The sequence below is a fragment of the Colossoma macropomum genome, unplaced genomic scaffold (assembly GCF_904425465.1).
Source record: "Colossoma macropomum unplaced genomic scaffold, Colossoma_macropomum, whole genome shotgun sequence".
Classification (NCBI taxonomy): Eukaryota; Metazoa; Chordata; class Actinopteri; order Characiformes; family Serrasalmidae; genus Colossoma; species Colossoma macropomum.
The window spans coordinates 37,763,366-37,780,026 of NW_023494787.1; the positions used below are offsets into that span (position 1 = coordinate 37,763,366).

Genomic DNA, 16,661 nt, shown 5'->3' on the forward strand with positions numbered 1-16,661 from the left:
TGTGAGCCTTGACAACATACAAACCTCAATTCCCAAAAAATTGGGAGGGGAATGCTAATATATACAAAAGGCTGCAATTAATAATATCTGTCTGAGTCGTATTAAATTGAAAACAGTACAAAAACACAATACTGGATGTTTTTCCCAATGAACTTTAGTGTCGCTTGTAAATAAACACTCATTACAAAATTGATGCCTGCAACACAATCCACAAAAGTTTGGACAGAAGCATGTTTGCCACTTAATACATCTGGGTAATGAAGTCACAAACTGATAGAGAAACTGTTTTGTTTTTCTTAAGTTATACAAGTCTTCAAAGGTGCAACAATAAAGGGACTTCATTTGCACTTTGTTTGTTTCTTTTTGCACTTTATACTGCGGCACATGTTTTTAACAGGAGACAGGTCAGGACTGCAGGCAGGCCAGTCTAGCACCCGCTCTCCTTGATTACGTAGCCATGATGTAAAACGTGCAGAATACTGCTTAAACAAGAAGCCATATGAGAACCAGAAACAGACACAGATGAGGCAACAACGAAATTAAACATTTAATTAATATTAAATAATTGGATAGCACATACCCTGTAAATTTCCATAGACCTACTACTTTAGGACATTCCCAGATCATGTGCATAAATGTACCAGATGTGGTGTTAAAAATACTGTAGTTTTAGTTGGAAATTTTTGGTTTCTTCTGTTATGAGCTGTTTTATAGTGGCTAAACCTCAAAGTTTGAGATTAGAATAAACAGTATCCTAATTTAAAAAAAGGTCAGTGGAAGAAAGCTCTTGCTCCCAAAGTTTAAAGTGATTTTTGTCAATGTTCTGTTAAGCTCGTCCAAGTCCAAGTAGACAGAGCATTTTTTTTTTTTAATTCCTCTTTTGAAAAGAGACCTAAATTGTAACTAAAACAAGAAAAGTATACTTATTAAGGATACTTAATATACTCAAACCTTTGCATTTGGAGTAGGAGCGTCGTGTCTTTATGGAAGATGTATGGGTCTCCTCAGGTTTTTGTCCATCACGAAAGCTTCCTTTCTCCAGCTCCAGGTGATGGCGGCTGCGGTGGCGGCTGTGGCTCCGGCCGTGGTGACCGTGGTGCCCATGGTGATGGTGTCCATGATGATGGTGATGGGCACCATGCTTCTTCAGCTGCCTCTCTGTCAGCAGACGGGTAGCCTCTCGCCGACGGGACCCTCCTGGGTGCTCTCTGTACTCTCCATACAGCTACACAAAGATAAGAATGGAATAGAGAAGCGCATGAGTAGGAAGACAGCATTAACATCCATCTGATTTTAGCAAGACTTATCAGCTCCTTGAATTTTAGTCTTATTCATGTTCCACCAATTAAAAAAATCTTCATAATTAAGTTATTCAGAGTGGTTTGACATCAAATGCTCCATTATAGAGAAATTTACAGAGTCAGAATTGTTTACAGTGGTGGTGATAGGAACCAGACACTTGAAATATTTAATGCCTCCACAACCTAACTCATGAAATGATTACAAATATGCTGCCTGATGCCTGTCGCATTGTTTAACGATAGTTTTGAGATAAGGTTTTGGCCTAAAAGGAATTTTCTCCTTTCATGGCGGAAAACTACATGGAGGGCGTCATAAGTCAAAACAGTACCCAGATTTACAGATATTCAGATGTAATATATAGTTATATATGTATTATAAAGTGAGGAACTGCAGTGTGGGTCCTTATGCAGGTCCTCAGGGTTTAATGTATTTAACTGCTTGTCATGGCTGTTAACAATTTATGAGAAAGGTTTTAATAGAAGAGGACATTGTGGTTGTCAGTTAACAATACATTTCACAATAACTTAACATGTTAAAAGTTTATATCTTAATACATATTTTTGCAAAACTAAAGGGAATGTCACATCCCATCTTGGGAATAATGCCATACCCCTTACCCCTTTTGTGTTGTGATGTCAGCATTTATCAGCACTCAAACAGCCTTTCAGATGTTTAAACTACATTTTCAATACATGCTTTCAACAACAATTTGGAAAAGAAAACTCTTAAATTACTACTTAGGCAAAAACTGTTCTACATGCAAAATTTGAAAAGTAACGGTGGAAATCAAACATTACTGGTAAAATTTAAAGAAAAGGTGTCCCTTGACTTTTGATGTGCACTGTACATCGATGAATACTGCACTGTTTTATTATTAATATTTTACAAACATTGTGAAGTTTTGTGTTTCAAAGCTATGGGTGGTAAAGGGGTAAGTGATATTACCAAAAATAGAATAAAACATGTTTGAAAATGTGTACAGAGCGGAAGAGTGCTCAGTCTGCATTTAGATTTATAAGCTTCTGGACCAGACTCAGACATGTGGGAAACAGATACCCTCTCACTTCACACTGACTTTTCTCACACCCTAACATGCCCAACAGCCCACAAACACATCACACACACTTATCTTAAACCCAAGCCAAATGTTTTTGACTTTTAGTTTTTAAAAACTTGAACGTCTGAAACTTTTTTTTTCAGAGTCAATGCTGATGGGAACAAAATGACAGAAAGCACTTTATTACTCTTGGTAAAAAGTATGACATTCTTATAGGTGTTCCACAGGGATCCATTCTTGATTCCCTTCTTCTCTCTCTATATATATTGCCACTTGGTAAAATAATACATATGGCATCAGTGAAGTTTTCCAGATGAAACTCACCTTTACATACACTAAAAGCATTCTACTTAGTGAATTCAGCTACTTTAAGTTGCATCCACCACTAACACAGGTGTTCAGTTGTGCACATACCAAGTCACCATGCCAAGTGCCAGCTAGAGGGGTACAAAAGGCTTCAACATTAGACTATGGAGCAGTGGAACTGTGTTCTCTGGAGTGACAGAGCACCTCCAAATACCTTTGGTATGAGCTGAACTGGCATTAGTCATCCCAAACTAATCATCCAACTAACAAACATTAGTACCTAACCAACACCAGCACTTGTAAAAAACAACTCCAGCATCTGACCTTACTAATGCTCTAAATCCACACATACTCACAGCAACGTTCTAAAATCTAGTGTAAGGTCCAGAGGAATAGGCTGGAACTGCAGCAAAGGAGGAACAACCAGCCTATGAATAGTTATGATCTATTTATTTATGTATGTATGTACGTATATATGAATGTAGGTATGTATGTATGTATTTACTTAGCAACCATTTTTACAACATGTGTTGTCACAAAGCAGCTTTCCAGAAAATCTGGGTCCAAGCTCCAAATGAGCAAGCGACAGTGGCAAGGAAAAACTCCGTAAAAGCAAGAGGAAGAAACCTTGAGAGGAACCAAAACCCAAAAGGGGAACCCTTCCTCCTCTGGTCAACACTAGATAGCAAAACAATAATACAACAAGAGTAATATGAATAAAGCATAAGATTTTCCAAAAAAATACATATTAAATATAGAAAAAAAGAAAGAAATCATCATTGGACAGAAGCATTTAGATTAACCAGTGAAAAGCAATAACCACTGTTAGAGGCCTTTCAGAGAAACAGGTCTATGAAAATCAGTGAAAACCAGTGACTACTGTTAGGAGCGAATCACAGTGAAAACCATTAGTGCCATAGAAGCCTATGATGATGATCTGTTAGTACGAATATGTGAAGAGCTCAGTGTATTGTGAGGTAGGTGAGGCAATGTCTATAATTAAATCGTTAATATCTTCAAAAAGAAACACTGGATGAGCAGGTGTCTACAAACTTTTGGACAATTTATGTCCTGATCGTGCTATGGCCTTAAATGCCCTGACAGGCTGCATACAGAGTACTGTTTACTGTATGAATAGAAAATTCCTTAAGATTAATGCAGACAAAACAGAAAATCTTGTTGGGACCAGTACTAGTAGAAAAAGAATAATGGGAAATCTAGCCACACAGGTAAAACTGGTAGAGAGGAATTTGGGTGTATTTTGGGTTCTGAATTACAGGCAGAAGACAAATTCAAGGAACATCCAGAATAAATGAGTGAATTAACACAACAAGCGCAGATGTTTTCAGACAGGTGTACTAATAACTCAATTAAACAATTGTATAAAAATCCTAAGAATGTCCAGTTGACCACAATCTTGGATGAAGAGTAAAAGATCTAAGTGACTTTGAAAGATGGCAGGAGCTTCAACAACAGACTCCTCAACTGGCCATTGTTTCAAGAGGAACAGTAACTAAACTGGCATATATACATTTAGAGCTATGGAAACGAGAATATCTAGAGAATAGCACAGGCCTAAATGCTTGTCCCCCTACACTGAGGGTGTCTGGTGGCTCTTCTCTGCCGTGAGGGGCATTTTGTTGGCATGATTTGGGTCTGCTTGTCCTTTTGCAGGAAGGGTCACTGCAAACCAGTACAAACTTATTATGACTAATTATCCACTATACGGACAAAAGTATTGGGACACACCTCTTAAACCTTGAATTCAGTTGTTTCCTTCAGTCCCACTGCCACAGGTGTATAAAATCAAGCACCTAGCCATGCAGTCTGCTTTTACAAACACTTGTGAAAGAATGGGTCCTTCTAAAGTGCTCACTAAATTCAAGCATGGTACTGTAACAGGATGTCACGTTGTAACAAGTCAGTTCACAAAATTTCTTCCTTCCTAGATATTCCACCATCAACTGTGGTATTTCTGAAAAGTGGAAGCGTTTAGAAACCACAGTAACTCGTAAAGTTACAGAGCGGGGTGCACCGAGAGCTTCATGACATGGGTTTCTATGGCCGAGCAGCTGCATGCAAGCCTTACATCACCAAGCACAATGCCAAGCATCAGATGGAGTGGTGTAAAGCACACTGCCACTGGACTCTGGAGCAGTGGAAACGTATTCTGTGGAGTGATGAATCATGCTTCTCTACCTGGCAGCCTAATGGACGAGTCTGGGTTTGGCGAATGCCAGGAGAAATGTTACCTGCCTGACTACATTATACCAACTGTAAAGTTTGGTGGAGGAGGCATAATGCTATGGGGTTGTTTTTCAGGGGTTGGCCTAGGACCCTTGGTTCCAGTGAAGGGAAATCTTAATGCTGCAGCATAACAAGACATTTTGGACAATTGTAGGCTTCCATGTTCTAGTGGCTTTTGGTGGCCCAACACTTGACTAAGACACTTTATGTTGGTTTTTCTTTTGTCACATCTGTAAGTTTTTAACTCCATGAACCTGACAAGCCCCGTTCACAAGCCCGGGATTTTAAGGGGTTACGTACAACTTTAATATTCCATAAATTTAAAAGGCCAACAAACTAAAATCTAAATTTATAAACACAGTTCATAAAAATATACATTTATGTGAACACTAGGACCACTGCTAACTGACATGAACAGATTTACAACACTGATAACTAAGCAGTAGCCTATTGCTAAAAAGTCAACCAATACTGCAGAAACATTTAAGGAAATGTAGTTAGCAAAGAAAGTAGCAGGGCGATTACAGCATCATGACATATATTATTAAACACAGTGATGTCCAAAAGTCTGAGACCACATTATAAATCTGAATTTTCTTCCGTTTAAACCTGGAAATAAACAATAGAACATTTTAGAATTTCGATAATAAAGACAAGATATTCAAGATTCTGGACTATTTCTAGGTCACTAGTCAAATGTTACCAAATTTGTCAACATTGACCATGTCATGACCTTAAAAAAGGTCAATTTTTTATCTTATTCCATCCATGGAAGCTTGTGTTCAGATAACTCTCAGGTGGATTTAATCTACTCTTCAGAGGCTTTAGCACAATGTTTTGGGGTCCATGTCAGCTTGAGTGCACACAGTCATTAAAGCAAAAAGGAGAGATACATGTAAACATTTCAAAAATTGTACTCAAATTGTTATGCTAATAAAATCATTTGAAAGAAAAACTTTGTACTAAATTAGAAAAGAATGCCAAATAGAAGAATTTTAATCCTTGGTTTCAGAATGTTGGATTCCACTGTATTTACGTATGGTTTATGTTTTGTCATATGTAATGTAAAATAAAGGCATAGATCTAATAAAGACATTTAAATAGAATAACAGGCAAAGACAAAATGCACATGCAAGAGAGTATTCACACATATACTCATCCTGCTTGGATCAAATTCTGGGGTTTCAGAAATTAAACTTACAGACAACCTTTTAGAGAAAGAAAAGTCAGTAATTGGCCACTCAGCACTGATAGTTTCACACAGTTGAAAAACAATGCCAAGCTAGTTTGTGTTTAATGTGAGACCAAATATTCTCTACAAGGTTTAAATTAGGCCAAAACCATCCATATTTTGGGCTCGGCCCTTTTTTGAGGCCCAGAGTCTATAAATACCTCAGTTTTGTATTGTATTCTTGCAGTGTAGGCAATGGCCTCACATGGCGGAGTCACTGCTCTTTCATTAGATGGTGATTATGTTCACATTATGTGGCTGATTCCATAAGCTGTACTATGCCAGGCAAGGCTAAATATGAACATCACCAAGGAGATACATACACTGTGAAAGCACCTCTAAGTTAGCTTGCATTACTGGGTATATCCTGGAAAAATATTGCTTTCTACATGTCAGTGTTTTCATAATACATAATATAATATATAAATAATAAAATGCAATGCATGCATAAATTACATATGTTACATTTCTAAGATATATATATATATATATATATATATATATATATATATATATATATATATATATATATATATAGAGAGAGAGAGAGAGAGAGAGAGATAGATAGATAGATAGATATTAGAAATGTTACATAAATGTTATATATATATATATATATATATAACAAGTATATATCTTTAGTCAGACCTATTAATATGCTAATATTTATCAACATTTGCAATTTTATATCTCATTGGATTAAGATGCTCAGTTTTCATCTCTGGAATTGTAACTGGGCCACTGATAGGTTTATCGTGTATCTCTGTTACTCATAACACATTTCTCCCTCTCCATTCCTTCAGTTGATCCTCTTACTTTCACCCGTTCCCACAGTACATTTAATCCCTATCTTTCTCCATATTTCACCCCCGCCTCTCTCCTCTTTCCCGTCTGCCCCTAAACCTCCATCCGGACACCCCCCCCCCTTCCCCCCTTGGAGCTACCCCTTTACTCTCTCCCTCTGTAACACAACCCACTGGCCTATTTTTAGACTGTGTGTGACCCAACGTTCACTTCCCCACCTATCACCCCGCCCCTGTCCGTCTTTCACCCTCTCTTTCTCTATGTAGTGATCTCTCTATCTCTTTTATAATTGCTTTTCTTGATCATTTATTAAGGACGTCATTCCTTCTTTTTATGTACTGCCTGAATATATTAAATGTCTTATTGCTTAGTTACTACTGTGAACTGTAATTACTTTAAATGACTTCTGTTACTTTGTAGGGCTGGTTTGAATAACTTTCATAATCACATGTTCATTTGTTGCATTTGTATTTGCTTCTTTATTTAGTATTCAGAAGCTTTATCTTTTTTCTAAGCAGAAAAAGGACTTTAGATAGAACAGTTATTGTTAATATACAGAAAATGTTATACACGAAAAATAATTACGACTTGTTTAGTTGTTTGGAATGAATTATAATTTCAACAAACTGCACCACCTTCCACCAAAGAAGCTAAAAAAAGATTCCTAAAAAATGATATGCAGGAGCTTTTTAAATAAAAACTCAAAACTAAATTTGCAATATGAGGTTGCTACACAAGAGAGGCAAGACAAATGCTTGGTAGCCTAGCTTTAAGCCACAGCTGATTTCAATTCATTTGCACTCTCACCGGTATACACTGTTATATCGTAGCCACCTACTTCTTATATTTTGAACTGCAGAAACCAAAATACTTAAAATTATGCTTATTTATGAAACATAAATACAGGGTGATTCAAAAAGATTCATCCGATTTCAAAGCGCCATATTTTTACAACTGTGAGGCGCCTAAGAACCAATCACATACCAATTGAAAGAGGGGTCATAGAGTTTCTGACTGTCACTGGAAGATGACTCCCTTCAGTCTGCGAGGAGATAGCGACCCCTGAGCAGAAAGCGTTTCGCGTTCTCCACTTCAATAAGAGTGAATCCATCATAACTGTGCAATGTAATTTTCATTGGCAGTGAACCTCCAAAAGCTCAGAGCGTTCATCATTGGTTCCACAACACTGGATGATCTCCAGAATTGCATTGAAAGAGCTGTGAGTACAGTGACACCCGACATGCTCAATCGAGTATGGGATGAATTTGACTATCGTTTTGATGTTGTCCGTACAGCTGGAGAAAGTCATATTATGCACTTGTAAAATTACAACTTTATGTAAAATTAACTTTATGCTCACTTAAACCATTTACAATTTACTGCACTGTTTTGTAGTGATTTACAAGTGAAATAAATCATTTTAAAATCGGATGAATCTTTTTAAATCACCCTGTATTTTTATGACTTTTAAAATTCTTTGAAAGTATAAAGCTTTACATATAAAGCTCTAAACAGCCTCGCCTCTCAGTACCTGAGTGAACTTATCTCTTATCATGAACCATCACGCCTACTTAGATCACAAGGTGCTGGCTTACTATTAATACTTAGAATTAATAAAGTTACTTCAGGGGGGTAGAGCCTTTTCATATAAAGCCCCCCAGCTTTGGAATAATGTTTCAGTCAGTGTTCGTAACTCAGACACAGCCTCTGTCTTTAAGTCTAGGCTTAAAACCTACTTGTTTAGTCGAGCCTTTAGATACAAGGTGCAGATCTGGGGGTTCACAGAAACAGAGTATTACGGTAAACTGGGAGTGTTGGTGCTGTCGTCCTGTTGCTCTTACGCACTTACTCAAGTTTGTTGGCGGCGGAGCAGAGGGGTGGTGACATCTCAGCCCTTGTGTCTCTGTTACCTTCTGGCTCTCCCTTTTAGTTAGGCTGTAATAGCTACACCTGCCAGAGTCACTGCGTACTGTAATCAGTCACTCTTTACAGAACTAACTAACTGCGTTTTTCTTTGCCGAGCTGAACAACTGCCCATCCTGTGCAGTCTGATGCTGTTGCTTCTTCTGCCTTGATTGGATGCCCACTGCTCACCCACCCTCTGGACCAGTTTGACCACTGTGGAGCTTCCTGCTGTACAATGCTGTGCAAACCTCACCTGCACGGCACTGACCATCCCAATGATACTGCTGCATGCACTCAGACTACATAATCATAGCAATTGCTTCACCGGCTTTTCATCTTTTCTGGATTGTTATATTTTATACAAATGGTAAAACCTTGTTCTATGTTTCTATCTGATGTCGACCAGAGAAGGATGGGTTCCAATTTTTAGTTGTCTCAAGTTTTCTTCCTCTTGCTCTTAGGGAGTTTTTTTTCTTGCCACTGTTGCCTTTGGCTTGCTCATGGGGGTCTGGACCCTGTAAAGTTGTTTTTGGTCTGTTTCTGTAAGATTGCTTTGTGACAACGCCTGTTGTACAAAGCACCACATAGATAAACTTTGACTTGACTTGATTTTACTTTAAATGTGCTGTTGAGAACAAGTATACAGATACTCAGTTGGAAACACTGATAAATATCTGAAGTCTGTAAAATGCTGTTCAGGCTAGCCCTACAAAATTATTAAAAGTCAATGTGAATTGGAAATCAGAATGCATTTTTCTTCCTTAGAAATGAAGAACAAAGGGTGGGAAATAGTTGTGGGCAGGATATGATTTTATTTTTCAGGACTTGTTTGGATCATGAAAGCACGCATGACTCTGACAGTCAGCAGAATCTATTTGTTTTGCAGAAAAGCCAAAGGAAAAAAAAAAAGATTTTGTCAAAAAATGAAGTACTTTAGATTTTTAATTGCGTGTCTTATGTAGTTTCTGAGACACAATTCATTATTAGTTGAAAGCTTGATTTATTTTTCTTCATAAGATGTAAATGAGCTGAAGCGCTGGTTAGCAGGCTTAGTATCCGTGTTGCTTCTGCTTTTCTTACACTTTCACGGCAAAAGCAAGAGACGACTTCATGTTATTGAAAAAGAAGTCAGGTTATTGTTAAAATAAATCCATGTACAAATGTAACTTCCTAACATAGGTGTGGGGAAGTGGTGGACACAATAGAATAGCACCTCACAACACTTCAGAAAACAGCGCCAGTACTGCCAGATTTCGGAACTACCTCACTTGAGTTACCAGCATGAATGAACTGAAATGACTCATAAGTGATTATCTGGCAACTGGTTTAAAAGGTCTGAAAGGTAAAGTGAGAGAGTAAAGCGAGGAGAAGAAGGAGGTTGTCTGCTGACACACATGCACATGTAGTCGGTAGCAGAAGTGATGATGGGTGTTCTTGCTCGATAATTGGGCAGGGTGTCGGGAGGGGGAGGGAAACCATGCTAAGATGTTACTATCAGTTACTATCATTGCTTTGACGGAATCAAATGTCAGAAGGCAGTTAGAGGCAGGCAAAAGTCACTACACTTGTATCAAAGATTACGGACAGACTAGAACTTTATATTTTGAATGATATGACACAACTTTGCTTAACATGATCAAGGTAAAAAAAAAATGTCCATCTTGATTTCAAGTTGACTTTAAGAAACTTCTATGAAACATAAATCATGTAGTAAATAGGAACTGTATGAACTGATGTGTGTGGGCCCACATACATACCGTTACAGTCTAAGCAGAATTAAAGCTCAACGTAAACATACACAACATTAACTGATCCATCACATGAAGTACAAATTTTCCCCGGCAGTCATGACAGTAGTATGTCAGTATGTGAACAGAGCGGACACAAACAACAACACTGGAATCTCTATTGCATGTCACTGCTGATGGGAATAGGCTAAATGAAGAACAGCCCGACAAACCCACTGTCATCACATGATGTCATGTAAAGTCAAATGTGATTCTCTTGAAGGTCTTCTAAAATAGATATTCCTTTGAAGCTATTTACTCTTCTGGTGATGACCGCACTTGTCACTGTATCCTTGCGTGGCTGTCCATTCAACCTGGCTCTTTCCTAAAAATCCCTGACACAAATTCACTACATACACTACATTTACTGCCTTGCAGCATTCAGCATTTCATTATATGTACTGCCCTAACTTTCACTGTTCTGCCATTTAGTATTTGTCTACCCAGCAGTTCTCAAACATATAGACCCCTTTTATGGAGAGTATATGCCCCCACCAAGGACCTTGCCTTAGCAGAAAATTAGCCATTTTGCCTGGTTTCTCTGCAGCTAAAGGTGACCTGCACATATAAGAGACATGGCCCTGTTCTAGTGCTGAAAACTGTGATTGGTTGGCAAATTATTTATTATATTATATTTATATATTTATTATTATTATAATAAGATTTTATAAAGTCTACCATTTTCAAACAAGGACCTCTTTTTTCAAAACATAATGCAGATTTAATAAACTTACAAAATTAAAAATTACTAAGTACAACTTCTGAGATTTTTCCAAAGGCCCCCACCCTCAGCACCGCCCTGTGGCCCCCAGTTTCAGAACCGCTGGTGAATACTGTTCTTGAACATTGTATTGCTGAACTGCAGTAACGCAGGACACCTCATTCTTGCTGCACCAGTGAGAACAAAAATCTGTTACACTGTTCTGGTATAACCATGCAAATAAAATAAGGTAAACTAAGGTAGGTTTTTTCCTTCTCCTGTAAAGTTATCATTTTGGAGATATGAGGTTTTCTTCTGACAACAGCGATATACCATTTAAAATATACAGTACTGAACGTAAGTCAGAGATCACTTTTTTGTTTGTTTAATTTCCATTTCCCCATGGGTTCACCCCAACACCACATGTGTAATATAAATGTGTAGGGGGTGTACAGTGTGAAGTCATTGAAAATGTGTTATTTTATATATTGTTCACAGTAAATGAGCAAAGGCCAAGGAATCTGAGGTTGAAATAATAATATATTGCATAATTTTTTCTTTTGGTAAACACTGAGAATGGGTCCCACAGACCCCAACACCACAAAAGGGTTAACTCTTCCATTCTTCCAATCTTAAAACCAACCAGTTACACGTTATGTTCCCCTTCAAAAAGACGCTAACATTCGCACAAGCAACTACCCAAACACACCTTAGATGTCTTCAACTTTCTTTCTCTTGTGCATCTTAAATGGCTAAAGGAGATTTCTGAGGACATTAGATATGAAATAATCCCTTTGCATAAGGAAGGGGAAAATCAAAGGAAAATAAAAAAAAAGAAGGCTCCAAAAATGATGGAGAAAAAGATGGTAAAATGGGGCTCCTAACAACTAAGCAAGACCTGGTAGATCACCAAATCAGTCATTATCAGATAAACAGTACTAAAAGCTTTTAACTTTGAAAGAGAGGAGAAAATAAAGCTCAATTCTTCCTTCAGATCTGTCCTTCCTTCCACTGTGAGAAGACAACTCAATGCTATGCATCTGAAAGGATGTGTAGCTGTCAAGAAGCTGCTACTGAGAAAAGGAAATAGACAAAAAAGAACAAAATTAGCACTAGAACACCAAAAATGGAAATCTGAGATGTAGAAAAAGACAATAGACTGAGTCTAAATTTGTAATTGGGATTACTGTAATGAGAAGCAGAAAATGCAACCAACTTCTAAGACTAAACTTGGCAAGTGTAGAAAAAATCCCTGCAGATTTGTTTGAAAAACGTAAAGTCTCCCAGAAATAATGGAAGATGTAATAAAAGTGTGGACAGTAGAAATACTGAAAGAAATTGTATATTTTGTTGTTGAAATTTTTGTGCAATTCTCTGTTAATTATATGTTTTGAAAAATTAATAACTTTCACTTAAATGGCCATTTTGCTTGCACTTTAAATAAATTAAATTGTAGTCTCTAACTTCTGCATGACACTGTTTTGCAATACATTACACATATTTCAGAATATACTAATATTGTTTAACAATATATATCCATCAACAGGAATAAAGACAATAAATTTGAACAGCTTTGAAATGAACTGAATATGACACCCCCACAAGTGGAGGCTGGAAGTGACCTGAGTGCAGAACCGTGGAAGGAAAACCACGTGTGGAATAAAACTGACACATTTGAGTTTAGCCTCTGCTTCCACAGTGACAACATAAACACTGTTCACTGTGACCAGTGGCACCAAAACATTGCAAATGTATGCAAATCTCTTTTGCTAAAGAAACTCAGACATACACATACACACAACGTCAGGATGTGGGGTTTCGAAATTAGAGAAGTTTAGAAGTAGAAATGGTGTGCAGAAAATTGCCATATTTAAGTATACACACACACAGATTTCAGGACAAACTTGTGTTCATCTAAAAACCTTTTTAAAAAGAAAAAAAAACTTTTTATGGAATTTATGTTTTTATAAAGTAGTATTTATTCTAATATTACACGGCAGTTCTATTGGCAAAAACACATTACAGCTCAGATATTATACACAATTGTCTTGGGTGCCTATGACTTTTGCACAGTACTGTACATTTAAACCTTCCCATTCTCTTGGGAGACTTGCTTACAGTTTTCCACAAATAAAAACTACACTGTTCAGTATTAGAAGTTGGTAGCATTTTCTGCAACTTCTTAGTCTGACAAATCCATCTGGTTTATCTCAGCAGTGTGCTTGGGGTTGTTATACTGCTGTGGAAACTTCTTCCCAATCAAATGTTTTCGAGAGCACTACATGTTGTGTTAAAATATGTTTGTACTTATCAACATTCATGTTGCCTTTAAAAAAAAACAAATCACCAACTTCAGATGTTGTTATACATCCCTCAACTTTCACTAAGTCTCCACCATTCTTGGTTGATAGTTGTAGACATGATTTGAGGAGTCTTTTATTGCTTCAGCATAACTACTGCCTTCTATTACTTCCAAAGATCTCAAATTTAGACTTGTCAGGCCATAAAACGCCCCCATCTTCAACCTCCAGATGTCCAACATTGATGGTGTAGTGCCAATGTTCCTATTTTTTGTTTATTTCCTCTTCTCAGTAACGGCTTATTGACAGCTACATATCCTTTCAGACCAATAGGTTTGTCTTCTCACAGTTTTGGTGTTCTACAAGGTCTTGCATGGTTGTTACTCTCATTTTTGGAATGTCTGTTTTTTCCCCTTATTTTCTTTTGACCTTCCCCTTCCTTGTGCAAGTGGAAGTGCAACTGTATATCCAGTCTCCTCAGAAATGTCTCCTTTGGCCATTTGAGAAGCCCCTCATTAAAGGGGAACATAATGTCAGTAACACCTTTGGGAACACCTTTTGTTGGGAGAACACAGCTGTAACTCATTGGTTTTAAGACTGGAAGGATGACAGAGTCAAAGTGGCAGTAGGGTGCACAAAAGTAAACAAATTAAATATTGACAGATTTGAAATTCTACACATTGTTGGACGCTTTGTGTAATTTTCTGCTAAACATTTGTGTCCCAGCTAAAATTCAGTAACTGAAAGGGTAATCTCTGACTTTTGCATAGTACTGTATATAAAACCATCCTTTTACCTACACATTACACACTCGCATATAAAACGTCAGAACAAACGCACACCCTTTCCAGATGTTGTGGAGCATTCAGGGCCAGGATGATCCCCCATGTGACCACCAGAGATTAAAAAATATATTTGAAATGCACGATCGGGTTTCCCCCTTCACACATCGATGTATGTTTATATTTATCTTTGCGTATAAAGTGGCGCTCCTCTGTAGACAGTCAGGACAAATAAACCTCCAATTATCAGAAGCACACATATAGTTCAAAATTAAACATTAGACTGCGAAGCAGTTGAAACAAGTATGACGCATTTAAAAAAAATTAACTAAGTCAGTTGTTTTGAAAGAACTATTGCATTTTATGTTAAGGCAACAGTCTGTATATGCTAACTCTATTTTGCTGAATGGTAATATCTGGCATAGTTAAACTAGGTTAATACAACTATTTATTCGTTTGATTAAGTTCAAGAAGAATATATGACACTGCTGTAAAATTTTGGTTTAGAGTGTAGAATAAATTCAACTCATGGACACAAACAAGTTCTCTCTGTTTTACACTGTCCAGACACAATATGACTACTGCCATCTCTGTTTTTTCTTATGTAGCTCCTAAACTCCTAAACAAAAATCTAATAATTTGAGAGAATACTATAAATACAAGCTTGACAGTTGTTATTAAAACCACATTAAAAATATACATTTGTTTAAGGGTAGAATTGTGGCTCATTTCCTCCTATTGCTTGTAATTGTGCTGTTGTTCAATTTAGACTGAAGTATTTTGTCTTGTCAAGGTTTTTACTCATCTTCCTGTGTAAAGCACTTTGAGATTTAGTAACAAAAATGCTTTATAAATAGACTATAAAGTCTGTAAATACTGTTCTGTTATCATCAGCTTTACTAACATTATCCTTGGCGTCAATTTGACCCCAGCAAATTAACGGATCATAATTAAAATTGTTACCCACGTTTATGTGTTAGGTACTTTGTTTCTTTGTGAAAAATGATGTCAATCATTTATTTAGAGATGTTAAACATTGAATGGGGTCAAACTGATCCCAAGAATAATAGGAAAGTTAAAAGTAACCAGGCTGCCTTTTGAGCAAACCAAACTTCTAATATTAACTTAACAGAACAAAAATCAGTTTGATGTTCTGTTAACTTACTATTTGAAATTCATTACTTTAAGACACCAATTTATTTGCCTTCCAAAGCCAGAGATTAAATCAAACATCTAAAAGAGCCACACAGTCTAAGAGTGCATGCAATCAAACATCATCTTATTCTAATGAGCCTCAAGTTTCCAACAAAATAAATTTCACAAATGAGTAATGTGCAAAAAAAAATGTCTCGCATCCCCAATCTTACACTAGCAAGAAGTTGTGCAAAACACAGGCACCTGAACGCAGCGTCAGCAGTAAGCTTTCCCACGCTGCGTTCAGCTCTCAACTTACTGGCCCTGTCGTGGTCTCACTGCAGTTTGAGAAATGCGCATGTCATGCAGAGATTGTGCAAGATAGGGTAAGGGAAAAGCAAGGTGTAAAAAGAGTGGAGTGAGACAGCAAAACCACAACATGAGTTGAGTGAAGTAGAAGATATGAAAGCAGAGCAGTAAAAGTGAGCATGGTGAAGGCGTGAGAGGCCGGACGAATGAAGAAAGGACAGAGAGAGAGAGAGAGAAATCAGGACTAACCAGGGTCTGTTGATATCTCAGAGCCTTCCTTTGCGACGCATCTGCGGCCATTGACACACTGTCACTGACCCAAAAATAAACTGCATGTCTGCCTCAGCATTCTCACCCTGGGGTGGCGCAGACTAGGGGTGAGAGAGAGAGCACACACATGCAAACAGACACCATTGGACACAGCCATCCAACTCTTCAATATACAACAGGGTGTGTTGGGGGAGTATGAGTACAAAACAGTGCTGAATACAATTATTATAAGACACTACAGAAACCCCTCCAGCAGCCTACCTGGTCAGCCTTGGCAACACACTGAGATGTTGATCACCTGATCATTTGGAGGGGTGCAGGAATGACTGTAGGCGCTCCACGTCTGAGAAGCGTGTGAATCTGTCGAGGTGGATGAGAGAGCCCCAGCCACAACACTGTTACTAGAGAAAAGTCAAATTACTTCACTCTTATTTGCATAGCTGAAAACCACACTCAAGTAAGAGAAGGGGTTCATTGCTAAGGGAATTCTCGGCTGATGAAAATATCTGACATGGTTCATGTTCATT

The 16,661-nt window shown here is 37.6% G+C and overlaps 1 protein-coding gene across 1 annotated transcript in view; it reads right to left on the reverse strand.

Moving 5' to 3' along the window:
• The window catches only part of clcn1a (chloride channel, voltage-sensitive 1a), a 43,976-nt gene extending 27,527 nt beyond the window's left edge, over positions 1 to 16,449 (reverse strand). The window contains exons 1-3 of the mRNA XM_036567232.1: positions 16,396 to 16,449; positions 16,114 to 16,235; positions 952 to 1,225 (exon numbers count right to left, since the gene is read on the reverse strand). Coding sequence (XP_036423125.1) covers positions 952 to 1,225; positions 16,114 to 16,164 — 325 coding nt within the window. The 5' untranslated portion in view covers positions 16,165 to 16,235; positions 16,396 to 16,449. The remainder of the gene's footprint in view (positions 1 to 951; positions 1,226 to 16,113; positions 16,236 to 16,395) is intronic.
• Positions 16,450 to 16,661: the final 212 nt, after the last annotated feature.